The 12,967-nt window shown below is 49.5% G+C and overlaps 1 protein-coding gene across 1 annotated transcript; it reads right to left on the bottom strand.

Moving 5' to 3' along the window:
* Window positions 1-1,882: 1,882 nt before the first annotated feature.
* CYP1A2 (cytochrome P450 family 1 subfamily A member 2) lies at window positions 1,883-9,692 on the bottom strand. Its single transcript, XM_016927197.3, has 7 exons — window positions 9,589-9,692; window positions 7,917-8,756; window positions 7,174-7,297; window positions 6,629-6,718; window positions 6,237-6,360; window positions 5,219-5,305; window positions 1,883-3,696 (listed from the first exon to the last, which is right to left on the bottom strand). Exons 2-7 carry the CDS (start codon window positions 8,745-8,747, stop codon window positions 3,399-3,401), a joined length of 1,554 nt encoding a protein of 517 aa, XP_016782686.1. The 5' UTR covers window positions 8,748-8,756; window positions 9,589-9,692; the 3' UTR covers window positions 1,883-3,398.
* Window positions 9,693-12,967: the final 3,275 nt, after the last annotated feature.

Genomic DNA, 12,967 nt, shown 5'->3' with positions numbered 1-12,967 from the left:
TGCAACCTCCGCCTCCCAGGTTCAAGCAATTCTCTGCCTCAGCTTCCCGAGTAGCTGGGATTACAGGTGCCTGCCACCACGCCTGGCTAATTTTTTGTATTTTTAGTAGAGATGGGGTTTCACCATATTGGCCAAGCTGGTCTTGAACTCCTGACCTTGTGATCCACCCACCTCGGTCTCTCAAAGTGCTGGGATTACAGGTGTGAGCCACCGCCCCCGACCTTTTTTTTTTTTTTTGAGACAGAGTCTCCCTCTGTTGCCCAGGCTGGAGTGGAGTGGCGCAATCTCAGCTCACTGCAACCTCCGTCTCCTGGGTTCATTTGATTCTCCTGCCTCAGCCTCCCAAGTAGCTGGGATTACAGGTGTGTGCCACCACTCCCGAATAATTTTTGTATTTTTAGTAGAGATGAGGTTTCACCATGTTGGCCAGGCTGGTCTCGAACTCCTGACCTCAAGTGATCCACCCGCCTTGGCCTCCCAAAGGGCCAGGATTATAGGCGTGAGCCACTGTGCCTGGCCAGGTTTTACTCTTAAAAATTTTTTTGGCTTGGCGCAGTGGCTCATGCCTGTAATTCCAGCACTTCGGGAGGCTGAAGCAGGTGGATCACTTGAGATCAGGAGTTCGAGACCAGTTTGGGCAACATGGTAAAACCCCATCTCTACAAAAATTAGAAAAATCAGCCAGGCATGGTGACCTGCATATGTTGTCCCAAGGTGGGAGGATCGATTGAGCCTGGGAGGTTGAGGCTGCAGTAAGCCAAGATGGTGCCACTGCACTCCAGCCTGGGCGACAGAGTGAGACTGCAAACTCTGTCCCTGGGTTCAAGTGATTTTCCAGCCTCAGCCTCCTGAGTAGCTGGGATTACAGTCGCCCGCCACCATGCCTGGCTAATTTTTGTATTTTTAGTAGTGACAGGATTTCACCATGTTGGCCAGGCTGGTCTCAAACTCCTGACCTCAGATGATCCACCTGCCTTGGCCTCCCAAAGTGCTGGAATTACAGGGGTGAGGCATCGTGCCCGGCCAGGAGTTCTTTATATATTCTATATATAAATGCTTCAACAGCTATATGTTTTGCAAATATTTTCTCTCATTCTGTGGGTTGTCTTTTCAATTTTTTTTTTTTTTTTTTTTTTTTTTTGAGACAGAGTCTCACTCTGTAGCCCAGGCTGGAGTGCAACAGCAGGATCTCAGCTCACTGCAACCCCTGCCTCCTGAGTTCAAGTGATTCTCATGCCTCAGCCTCCTGAGTAGCTGGGATTCCAGCCTCCTGATCAGCTGAGATTACAGTCTCCTGAGCAGCTGAGGCTAGCCACTACATTCAGCTAGTTTTTGTATATTTAGTAGAGATGAGGTGTCACTGTGTTGTCCAGGCTGGTCTCAAACTCCTGACCTCAAGTGATCCGCCTGCCTTGGCGTTCCAAAGTGCTGGGATTACAGGCGTGAGCCTCTGCGCTTGGCCTCCTTTCAATTTCTTGATAGTGTCCTTTGATGAGACCTGGGCCTTTTTCAAATAACCCAAGCACTTCTGGGAAGCTTATCCCCTCCCGGGCTGTGAATGAAGAAATCAAGGCCTTGTGAGAAGTCACGTGTTCTGCCTTTTGAGAATGGGACAGGAGGGATCCCCATCCACCCAATTGGGTTTGGCCCCTGAGACTGGATCCCTTTCTCCTTGTTCCCTTCAATTGTTAAAAAAACTTGGGTCAAACAAGATGAAAGGAGAGGAGAGGAGTGAAGGAGGTGCCTATCAACGACTTAAGAGAGCACAGACCTAGACCCGGTCTCAGGACTCAAGCACCAAGAGCTTACTGACGCACACCACAACACACATAAGCCTTGAAAACATTGTGCTAAGTGAAAGAAGCCAGTCACAAAAGACCACTCATTGTGTAATTCCATTTATATGAAATGTTTAGAGAAGGCAAATCCATAGACACAGAAAGTAGATTAGTAGTTGCCAGGGCTGGTGAGGCAGGGGAGGCAGGCTAGGGGGAAATGTGGAGGGACTGCTAATGGGTGCAGGGTTTCTTTTAGGGGTGATGAAAATGTTCTAAAATTAATTGTGGGCCGGGCGCCGTGGCTCACACCTGTAATGCCAGCACTTTGAGAGAGGTCGAGGCGGGCAGATCACTTGAGGTCAGGAGTTTGAGACTAGTCTAGCCAACATGGTGAAACCCGTCTCTACTAAAAATACAAAAATTAGCCAGGCGTGGTGGTGTGTGCCTGTAGTCTCAGCTACTTGGGAGGCTGAGGCTGGAGAATCACTTGAACCTGGGAGGCAGAGGTTGCAGTGAGGTGAGATGATGCCACTGCACTCCAGCTTAGGAGACAGAGGAAGACTCTGTCTCAAAAAAAAAAAAAAACAAAAAAACAAAAAGGCTGGGCACTGTGGTTCATACCTGCTAATCCCAGCACTTTGGGAGGCTGAGGCGGGTGGATCACGAGGTCAAGAGATGGAGACCATCCTGGCCAACATAGTGAAACCTCGTCTCTACTAAAAATACAAAAATTAGCTGGCCATGGTGGCGCATGCCTATAGTCCCAGCTACTCGGGAGGCTGAGGCAGGAGAATCGCTTGAACATGGGAGGTGGAGGTTGTAGTGAGCTGAGATCGCGCCACTGCACTCCAGCCTGGCAACAGAGTAAGACTCTGTCTCAAAAATAATAAGAATAATAAAATTAATTCTGGTGATGGTTGCACAATTCTACACTAGAAGTCATTCGACACTTTAAGAATGTAAGTTAGGCTGGATGTGGTGGCTCACACCTGTAATCCCAGGACTTTGGGAAGCCAAGGCAGGTGGATAACTTGGGGTCAGGAGTTCGAGACAAGCCTGGCCAACATGGTGAAACCCCATCTCCACTAAAACTACAAAAATCAGCCAGGCGTAGTGACTCATGCTTGTAATCCCAGGTGCTTGGGAGGCTGAAGTGGGAGGATTGCTTGAACCTGCGAGGTGGAGGTTGCAGTGAGCTGAGATCACACCACTGCACTCCAACCTGGGTGACAGACTGAGATTCTGTCTCAGACAAAAAAAAAAAAAAAAGAAGGGGAATTATATGGCATAAGAATTATATCTCCATAAAGCTGCTATATATATATGTATATATATTGGTTTTTTTTTTTTTTTTTTTGAGATGGGGTCTTGCTCTGTCACTCAGGCTCTTGGCAAATTTTTTTTTTTGTAGAGACAGGGTCCCACTATGTTGGCCAGGCTGCTTTCCAACTCCTGGGCTCAAATGATCCTCCAACCTTGGCCTCCTAAAATGCTGGGATTACAGGCCCTGCACTTGGCTAAAGCTGCTATTTTTTAAAAAAAGAAAGGAAGAGAAACAAGGGCTGAGTCCCCGTGGCTGGCACCCACTCGCTCCCTGGCCTCAGAATGGTGGTATCCTCTTCAGTTGATGGAGAAGCGCAGCCGCGCCTGGACGTGTTCACAGCGGGCGTGCTTCATGGTCAGCCCGTAGATGGGGGTCAGGTCGACTTTCACGCCCGGTGGCACGCTGAACTCCAGTTGCTGTAGCAGGATGGCCAGGAAGAGGAAGACCTCCCACTTGGCCAGGACTTCCCCGATACACCGGCGCTTGCCCATGCCAAACAGCATCATCTTCTCACTCAAGGGCTTGTTAATGGCAGTGCCATCGGCGGTGAGGAACCGCTCAGGCCGGAACTCAGAGGGGTCCTCCCACAGCTCTCTGCAAGAGGAACAGAGGAGATGGGACCTCAGGGCTGGAGAGGCCCTGGGAGGAGGTGCCTGGGGGAGGGAGACTTCTGTTGAGAACACAAGTGTGAGGGCACTTTGAAAGCAATGAAGGGTAGGTGGGAAGGAACCAAACTGAACTTTGATGCTTATTTCTTTTTCTTTTCTTTCTTTTTTTTTTTTTTTTGAGACACCCTCCGGCTCCTATCACCCAGGCTGGAGTACAGTGGTGCGATCTCAGCTCACTGCACTCTCTCTGCCTCCCCAGCTCAAGCCAACCACCCACCTGAGCCTCCCGTGTAGCTGGGACTACAGGCACCATATCCGGCTAATTTTTTTTTTTTTTTTTTTTTGCAGAGACGGGGTTTCACTGGTCTCAGACTCATGAGCTCAAGCGATCCACCTTCCTCGGACTCCCAAAGTGCTGGGGTTACAGGCATGAGTCACCACACCTGGCCTGATGCTTATTTCTTTTACAAAGCTCTCTCTAAAATGACCAGCCTTAAAGATAGTGCCTTTTAATATTAATTTACTTTAAATAATGCTTTATCTAAAAGAAATTAAAAGAAGAAAAACAGGCTGGGTTTGGTGGCTTACACCTGTAACCCTAGCACTTTGGGAGGCTGAGGCAGGAAGATCCCTTGAACCCAGGAGTTCAAAACCAGCCTGGACCACATAGGAAGACCTTGTCTCTATTTAAAAATTAAAGTGAAAGGAAGAAAGAAAGACATACGTTTCTTCATCCTACTCAAAATATGCCTCCTAAGGGGCCTCAACAGTATGTCCTGGCTTATGTTTATTGTTTTGGAGTAGTGATGACTAGCATAAACATTGATAGCATTTTCACACTCAAATGTCCCAGTGTGGATGGTAAATTATATGGTCCCCCTACCTATACACTAAAGTGGGGCTTTCCAAAGAGAGGTCTCTGAGCCATTCACATCAGAATCGCCTGAGGTACCCCATCTTAGATACCACAGTAGAATCCTGGGGGAACCATCACCTGTAACAAACGTCTTGGTTGATTTTTTTTTTTTTTTTTTTTTTTTTTTTTGAGGCAGAGTCTCACTCTGTCACCCAGGCTGGAGTGCAGTAGAGCGATCTCGGCTCACTGCAGCCTCTACCTCCAGAGTTCAAGCAATTCTCCTGCCTCAGCCTCTGGAGTAGCTGGGATTATAGGCGCACCACCATGTCCGGCTAATTTTTGTTTTGTATTTTTAGTAGAGATAGGGTTTCACCATGTTGCCCAGGCTGGTCTCAAACTCCTGACCTCAAGTGATCTGCCTGCCTTGGCCTCCCAAACTGCTGGGATTATAGGCTTGAGCCACCGCGCCTGGCCATCCTAGTTGATTCCTGTGCACTAAAGTTTGTGAAACTTTTGTAAATATCGTCACTTAGAGCAGACTATAGCAATTGAGGTCCCCTCCTTTCATTATATAAACAGTTCCTAGCAGGGACAAACAGCCTTCCTGACTGCTGAATCTGCACACATTTTTTCGTGAGGGGTATGTACTCACGGGTCATGGTTGACCTGCCACTGGTTTATGAAGACACAGCATTTCTTGGGGATGTAGAAGCCATTCAGCGTTGTGTCCCTTGTTGTGCTGAGGAGGGAAGAGGGCGCTGTGAGGCTCAGGGCTGGAAAGCTGGGGCATGTGTTGCTCCTACCTCCACCCCATCCCGACAGCCTGCCCACCGCCATCTCCATCCCTACACTGGGAGGGGAGGGGAGGAACAGGGAAGAGGTAGAAACATCCTCCCTCTTCCTTGCGTCCTGTTCTTTAACTTCAGCAAGTATTTACTAAACTTCTCTTTGTGCCTGGCTGCGCACTTGGCTGTTCTCTGGAGCCAAGAAGCAGGCAATTTCAGATAAATGTTTTTCTATTTTCTATGAAAAAAAAAAAAAAAAAAAGCAGCAGGCAGCCTGGGGCAGCCCCGGGGAATTTCTAGCCTGGCTGGGGATTCAGGCCTCTTACTGCAGGAATAACTAGAACAACGTTTGGGTAGAAGTAAATGCTCACTAACTCTCTTGACATTGTTAAAATTCCAGGGCATGATCAAGGGCTGATGGCTGTAAGTCCTATAAGACATCAGGAATGAAGCTGTGCCAGCTGGATGAGTCAAAAGGCTTCTGGGGAGGGGAAGCTCGTGTCGGCATTGACTTTGAGCAAGGGTAGGATTCTGGTGGTCAGAGAAGAGGCTAGAAGGTATTCCAGGCAGAATGTTCGGCGTTAGCAAAATTGGAGGCCAATAGGGTCATGCTTGTGAGGGTGAGGCCGACCTGACTGGCACAGAGGGCACTGGGAGGGAGGGAATATGAACAGAGGGGAATGAGCGCTGAGATCACAAGTGGAACTTTCTCCTGAGAGCTGGGGGTTAGATTATGTTTGGACTGGATGGGGGCAGACTGAGGCCGGGATCTGTGGGGAACGAGGTCGGGAAGGAGATGCTGAGCCAGGGCCAGGGCTGAGAAGCCAGGAAGAGAAAACATGGCAAGGACTTTAGAGGTGGGAGGGCAGAACCGGCAGGCCTCACCTGTGGGGGATGGTGAAGGGCAAGAAGGAGGAGTGTCGGAAGGTCTCCAGGATGAAGGCCTCCAAGTAGGGCAGCTGGGGTCTGTCAGAGAGCCGGGGCCGCCGCTCCCTGCCAATCACAGTGTCTGTAGAACACAGAGGACAAGCAGAGCTCAGGGGCTGCCCTAACTGCCCCATGAATTATCCCCTCTTATACCCCATGTCACTCTATGTAAGACTGTCTATTCACAAGTCTGCGACCCCACTAACCTCCCACATCTTCTAGGCAAGGGCAGGCACTACTGTGTGCCCAGGGCTTGCACACAGTAGGCACATAACAGGTGTTTGTAGACTGAACAAACAACCTGGGTCTCAAGGCTTCTCCTGGCTATAGGGTTGGGGGCCCCCATGTACCCAGCTCCTTCTGGATCTTCCTCTGTATCTCAGGCTTGGTCACAAGGTACATGAGGCTCCAGGAGATGGCTGTTGTGACTGTGTCAAATCCTGAACCGTGTAGTGTAAGGTGAGGAAAGAAGGAAGACAGAAACAAGGAAACCATCATTTCCCAAGTATCTGCTATGTATGTATCCAGCATTAGCTTTCTCTGGCCCTAGCCTGTGAGTTTCCTGAAGACAGAGGCTGGGTCTCTTCAACATAAACTTGAGATACAGGTTTCAGAATTAGCTGCTGGAATTATAGGGGCCTAGACTTACAGGCCAGAGAACACCTTATTGTTCAGATGGGGAAACTGAAGCCTAGGGGAGGAGAAGGACTTTGCTGTGTCTCCACTGGGAATTGGTGGCATAGCCCAGGCTCAAACTCTGATCCCAAGCCAGATCTCAGTATGTTGTACCATCTGATGTAGGGTTGGTGGGTTATTTGATGGACTGAGGGGCTGGGCAAGGCTGTGGGTGAACAGCAGGCATTGTTGGATGGAGGGGCAAGGTTCTGGCTCCTACCTGCTCCAAAGATGTCATTGACAAGGTTGACAATCTTCTCCTGTGGGATGAGGTCGCCGCCGCTGGCTCTAGGCCCCTTCTTGCTGTGCTTGAACAGGGCACCCGTGATGTCCCGGACACTGTTCTGAGGGGGCACAAGCTTAGGGGCACCTCTGGCACTTCCAAGGTCAAAGGCTGAACGTTGCTCCACTGCCCTGGCCTGTCCCTGGTGGCTGGGTACCCCCGTATCCCCCCAACTTGGTCTCTAGGCAGGGGGTTGCAGCTTGCAGCAGGAGCTGGTAGCAGCCCTGGGTATGGCTTAAAGTGTCATTTTATGCCCCATTGACCCTTCCTCCCAATAACACCAGGGGTCCAATTTCAAAGAAGGAAAAGGTTAGTGTGAACACAGGGAAGCAACGTGACACCAGAGCTGGGGATTAGCCTCTGTTGGGGTTTAGGTTTCTGCAGAATGAAAGCTTTCTCACTCATAGGCCCCCCACATTGCAGGACTCGGCTAGGGCCCCATTTCCAGGGCTTTTTTCTTGGGGGCTTTGAGGAGCCCTGAGAAGGGGACTTCAAGGATGAGGAAACTGAGGCCCAGAGAAGGGGAAGAGTCGGCTCCAGGTCACACAGCTGGTCTGAGGTGTCCAGAGCCTTCCTAGGCCTTGGCAACACAGCAGCTGTGTGGGCATGCTGGAGCTGGGAGGGAGGGGCTGCACCCAGGCCCTGCAAGGTGCCCCTTGCCACCTGCACCCCGGGCTCACCTTGTCAAAGTCCTGATAGTGCTCCTGGACTGTTTTCTGCAGGAACCGCAGGAACCTCTGGTTGAAGGCCTTGAACCTCTGCAGGGCAGGGTTAGGCAGGTAGCGAAGGATGGGGAAGAAGTCCAGGGGGTTCCCGGAGGAGGCAGTCTCCACGAACTCATGAGTGTTCTTCACGAGGCTGAGCATCTCATCACTACTCTCAGGGAAGTGCTGTCCGAAGCACATGGCACCGATGACGTTGGCCACTGACATCACCACCTGATTGTAAGGGTCGAAGTGCCCAGGCCCTGCCATCAGCTCCTGCAACCTGCTGATCAGGGCCTCAGCCTCCTTGCTCACATGCTCCTCCAGGTAGCAGGAGGATGAGGAAGCTGGGTCAGAGGCGATGGAGAAGGTGTTGAGGGCGTTCTGGGCCAGGCGCCGGCGGGCAGCCCACACCGGTCCAGAGTCTGTGCTGAAGGTCATGCTCTGGCCATCAGTGATGAGGGTGGAGGTGTAGAGGTCAGGCCGGCCCTTGAAATCGTCGCCCTGCCGCACCAGGGCCTGCCGGATGGTGTCCAGGCGGCTCAGCACCAGCACGGGCGTGGAGCCAATGCGGATCTGCAGCACGTCCCCGTAGCGCTGGCTCATCCTTGACAGTGCCAGGTGCGGGTTCTTCCCCAGGGTCAGCACATGCCCGAGCAAGGGCCAGCCCCATGGCTCTGGTGGACTTTTCAGGCCTTTGGGGACCCGAGGCCTCAAACCCTTGAGCACCCAGAATACCAGGCAGAAGATGGCAGAGGCCAGGAGAAGCTCTGTGGCCGAGAAGGGAACAGACTGGGACAATGCCATCTGTACCAACTGCAGGGAAAAAAGGAGGGACCAGGCTGAGGGTTGAGATGGAGACATTCATTCATTCATTTCCTCAGTCATTTGATAAACACTGATGCGTGTTCTGTGCTTGGCTCCCAGCTGGATACCAGAAAGACTAAGCTCCATCTACCATGTGTCCTGTGCCCGCAGAGCTCACCCTTTGAGCATCACAGAATCTGAGAGCTGGAAAGGAGCCTCAAGATTCCCAACATGAACCCTGGCTCTCTCCTCCACACATCATCTCAGTTTCCACTTCTGGGGCTGGAGTAGAGGCGAGTGACCACTCCAAAATGGGGAAGCCAAGGACAGCACCCTTGTCAGCCCCTGGCACAGCATGCATGCTGGGTATTGTACCAAAGAGTCCCTGCCAGTGCTGGCTTTCTGCTGATACCTTCCATATACCCAGGGGACCAGGAGTTCCCCCTACCCAGTGACACTGAGGTGGCCAAGGTCCCAGGGCTGGTTCAAATAGCCTGTGATGCCCCCTCCCCAGGGCATTCTTTATCAATACCAGGAAGGGCACCTCCTCCAGGGATGAGTCCCCATCCTCTCACAGTCTTGGAGGTTGGGGTTGGGCTTCAGCCAGGGCCAGGGCTGCCCTTGTGCTAAGGGGGAAGCCCTCCCCATCTCTCTCCTTAAAAATGGCTTAGTCCAAACTGCTCATTTAAAATCGGGAAACAGAAGTCAAGAGCTGGGTAGCAAAGCCCGGAACTCAGGCCCCCTACACCTAGCCCAGGCTCCCTGTCTTTCTGTCCCCACTAGCTTCCAGGTTCTATAGTTGGGGATCCCAGAGATTGTAAACTGGTCCCAAGAAAGGTACCTGTAGAGGCAGGTGCTTGAGATTGGCAGGGTTGTAGTGGCTGGTGTGGAGCTACTGGCTCTAGGTGAGTGGCCTTTTTATAAACACCGCCCCCTATCAGATTGGCCTGGTTGTCCTGATCACCTGATATGAAAGCTGGATCACTGAACAAAGTTGGAAGGATCAACTCTTGGCCTTGGGCCATGATCCCTCAGCTCCACCTACTACCTAAGACCCAGGGTGACTCTTTGGGGATAGGCCAGAAGGGGTGCTGGGTCCCTGGGGATGAAGGTACAGCTTTCTTTAGGGTTCAGGGTAGGGAGCCTATTTCTCTGAAGAGTAGGGTAGGGTCTGGGAGTGGGGGTTAGGCCTTTGGACTGATCTGGGGTTCTTTCCCACTGCACACATGAGGAAGAGCTCTGCCAGGGCACTCAGTCTAGGCCAACCAGGCTCACGGCCCCTCTCCAGAGGGATGTTCTTCTGTAGTACCCTCCAACAACCTGCAAAACCAAACAGTAAATGGGCGTGTTCCAGCCACTCCTGATTTTCAGCCCAAGTCCCCAAGTGGAAAAGAAGAGATGATAAAGATTTTGCATTCTAAAGAGAGGCCCCCCTTATGCAAAAAGACTAAGAGACATAACCAAATGCAATATGGATTTGCATTTGATTGCCATATCAATTGGATATGGCATTTAAACAAAATTTAAAAAAATCTATAAAAGATGTTTTGGGGACAATTGGGGACATGTAAGCATGGACTGGAGATTAGATGATATTCTGGAATACATGTAAATTTTTTTAGGTGTGAACAGAGTGTCATGGTATGTGGGAGTGTATCCTTATTCTTAGGAGATTAATGCTGTAGCATGGAAGTGTCATGATCCCCGCAACCTCCTTTTGAATGGTTCCGTTAAAAAATGTACACCTCTAGGCCAGGCACGACGGCTCACACCTGTAATCCCAGCACTTTGAGAGGCCGAGATGGGCGGATCACCTGAGATCAGGTGTTCAAGACCAGCCTGGCCAAACTGGTGAAACTCCGTCTCTACTAAAAATACAAAAATTAGCCAGGCATGGTGGCATGTGCCTGTGATCCCAGCTACTCAGGAGGCTGAGGCAGGAGAATTGCTTGAACTTGGGAGGTGGAGGCTGCAGTGAGCCAAGATTGTGCCACTCCACTCCAGCCTGGGTGACAGAGTGAGACTCCGTCTCAAAAAAAAAAAAAATGTACACCTTTAAAGAGTATAATTGGATTGTTTGTAACTCAAAGGTTTATCCTTGCTTGAGGGGATGGATACTCCATTCTCCATGAATGCTTATTTCACATTGCATGCCTGTATCAAAACATTTCATGTACCCCATACATATATACAGCTACTATGTACCCATAAAATTAAAACAATGTATACCTATCTATCAATAAATCGAGAGAAAGTAGATATGAGAAATGTCAGATATTCATGGACTTACGTGAGGATATATGGTGTTTGTTGTACTAAAGGAGTCTTTAATATGGACCCAGATCTCAGTCAGATCTAAGAGGAGGAGGAGGACAAGCCTTAAATTGGATGTGAAAAGGAAGTTTGCTATCTTTTTTTTTTTTTTTTTTTTAGATACAGAGTCTTGCTCTGTCACCCAGGTTGGGGTTCTGTGCCACAATCATGGCTCACTGCAGCCTCGACCTCCTGAGCTCAAACAATCCTCTTGCCTCAGCCTCCTGAGTAGCTGGGACCACAATCACAGGTGTGTGCACCATGCCTGGCTAATTTTTTTATTTTTAAACATTTTTTTTGTAGAGAGGAGGTCTTGCCATGTTGCCCAGGTTGGTCTTGAACTTCTGGGCCCAAGCAATCCTTCTGCCTTGGCCTCCCAAAGTGCTGGGATTATAGGTGTGAGCCACTGTGCCCGGCATGGATGTGAGAGGGAAGTTTTGATTTAGACTGGAGTGGGCTTTTGTTCCTGAAAATGAGAAAACTGTGGGATCAACCTGTGAAGATGCCAAGGCAGATGGATGGGGAATCCAATAGAGGAACAGAGCATGTTTGAAGGCCATGAATGGGAGAAGAGGAAAGTTGTTTCCTGTCTATATCTCCATTGGGTTCAGATGACTCAATGAAAAAGGTCAAGGTTTGAGGTTAGGCTCAGTTTTATAGAAAATGGACTCTTTCTTTCTCTCTGTCTGTCTGTCTCTCTAATTAACTAAAGTTCATGGTTTACTTAGATTTCCTTGCGTTTTACCTAATGTCCTTTTCCTGTTCCAGGACCCATTGGATATCACATGACATTTAGTCATCATGTCTCTTTGGACTCCTCTTGGCTGTGACAGTTTCTCAGGATATCCTTGTTTTTGATGACCTTGACAATTTTCAGGAGTACTGGTTGGACATTTTGTAGGATGCCCACTATTGGAATGTGCCTGATGTTTTTCTTCTCATGGTAAGCCTGGGGTTATGGTTTGTTGGTGGGAAGACCTTGGAGGTTAGGTGCCATTCTCGTCACATCATATCAGGGTTACATCCTATCAATGTACTTACAGGTGCAGATGTTGACCTTGATCACCTGGCTAAGGTAGTGCGTGTCAGGTCTCTTCACTGTAAAGTTACTCCTTTCCCACCTTTCCATACTGTACCTTTTGGAAGGAAGTCACTATGCACAGCCCACACCGAAGGAGTGGGGGGTTACGCTCCTTCTCCTTGAGGGGGGATTATCTCCGTAAACTATTTGAAATTCTCCTGTATGACAGACTATTTATCTTTTTATTTTTAATGTTTTCTTAAAACTTAAAAAAATTAAATTACAGGATACAATATAGAAAAGTGCATATGTCAGCTGGGACCAGTGACTCACACCTGTAATTCTAGCACTTCGGGAGGCAGAGGTGGGAGGATCACTTGAGTGAGGCCAGGAGTTCAAGACCAGCCTGGCCAACATAGTGAAACCTCATCTCTACTAAAAATACAAAAAAAAAAAATTAGCTGGCCGTGATGGCGCACACCTGTAATTCCAGCTACTCGGGAAGCTGGGGCATGACAATTGCTTGAATCCGAGAGGCGGAGGTTGCGGTGAGCCAAGATCGCACCACTGCACTCCAGCCTGGGTGACAGAGCAAGATTCTGTCTCAAAAATAAATAAATAAATAAATGGAAAAGTGCATATGTCGTGTATAGCTCGATCATGTGTAGCTTGATGAATTTTTGCAAACTTAACAAACACACATATAACCACCTCTAATCAAGAGACATCATAGGCACCCAAGAAGTCCCGTTGTGTTCCTTTCTCAAGGGTACCCATGACCCCAACATCTATTGCATGGATTTGTTTTGCTTGTTGTATTTTACATAAATGAGATCATGTCATATGTACACTTTTTGGAGGGGAGCCAAGGAATTTTAAAAAGCTA

This window comes from Pan troglodytes, chromosome 16 (assembly GCF_028858775.2).
Source record: "Pan troglodytes isolate AG18354 chromosome 16, NHGRI_mPanTro3-v2.0_pri, whole genome shotgun sequence".
In the NCBI taxonomy this organism is placed as follows: Eukaryota; Metazoa; Chordata; class Mammalia; order Primates; family Hominidae; genus Pan; species Pan troglodytes.
The sequence above is the reverse complement of the archived record's forward strand: the minus strand, read 5'-3'. Positions and strand labels throughout refer to the sequence as shown.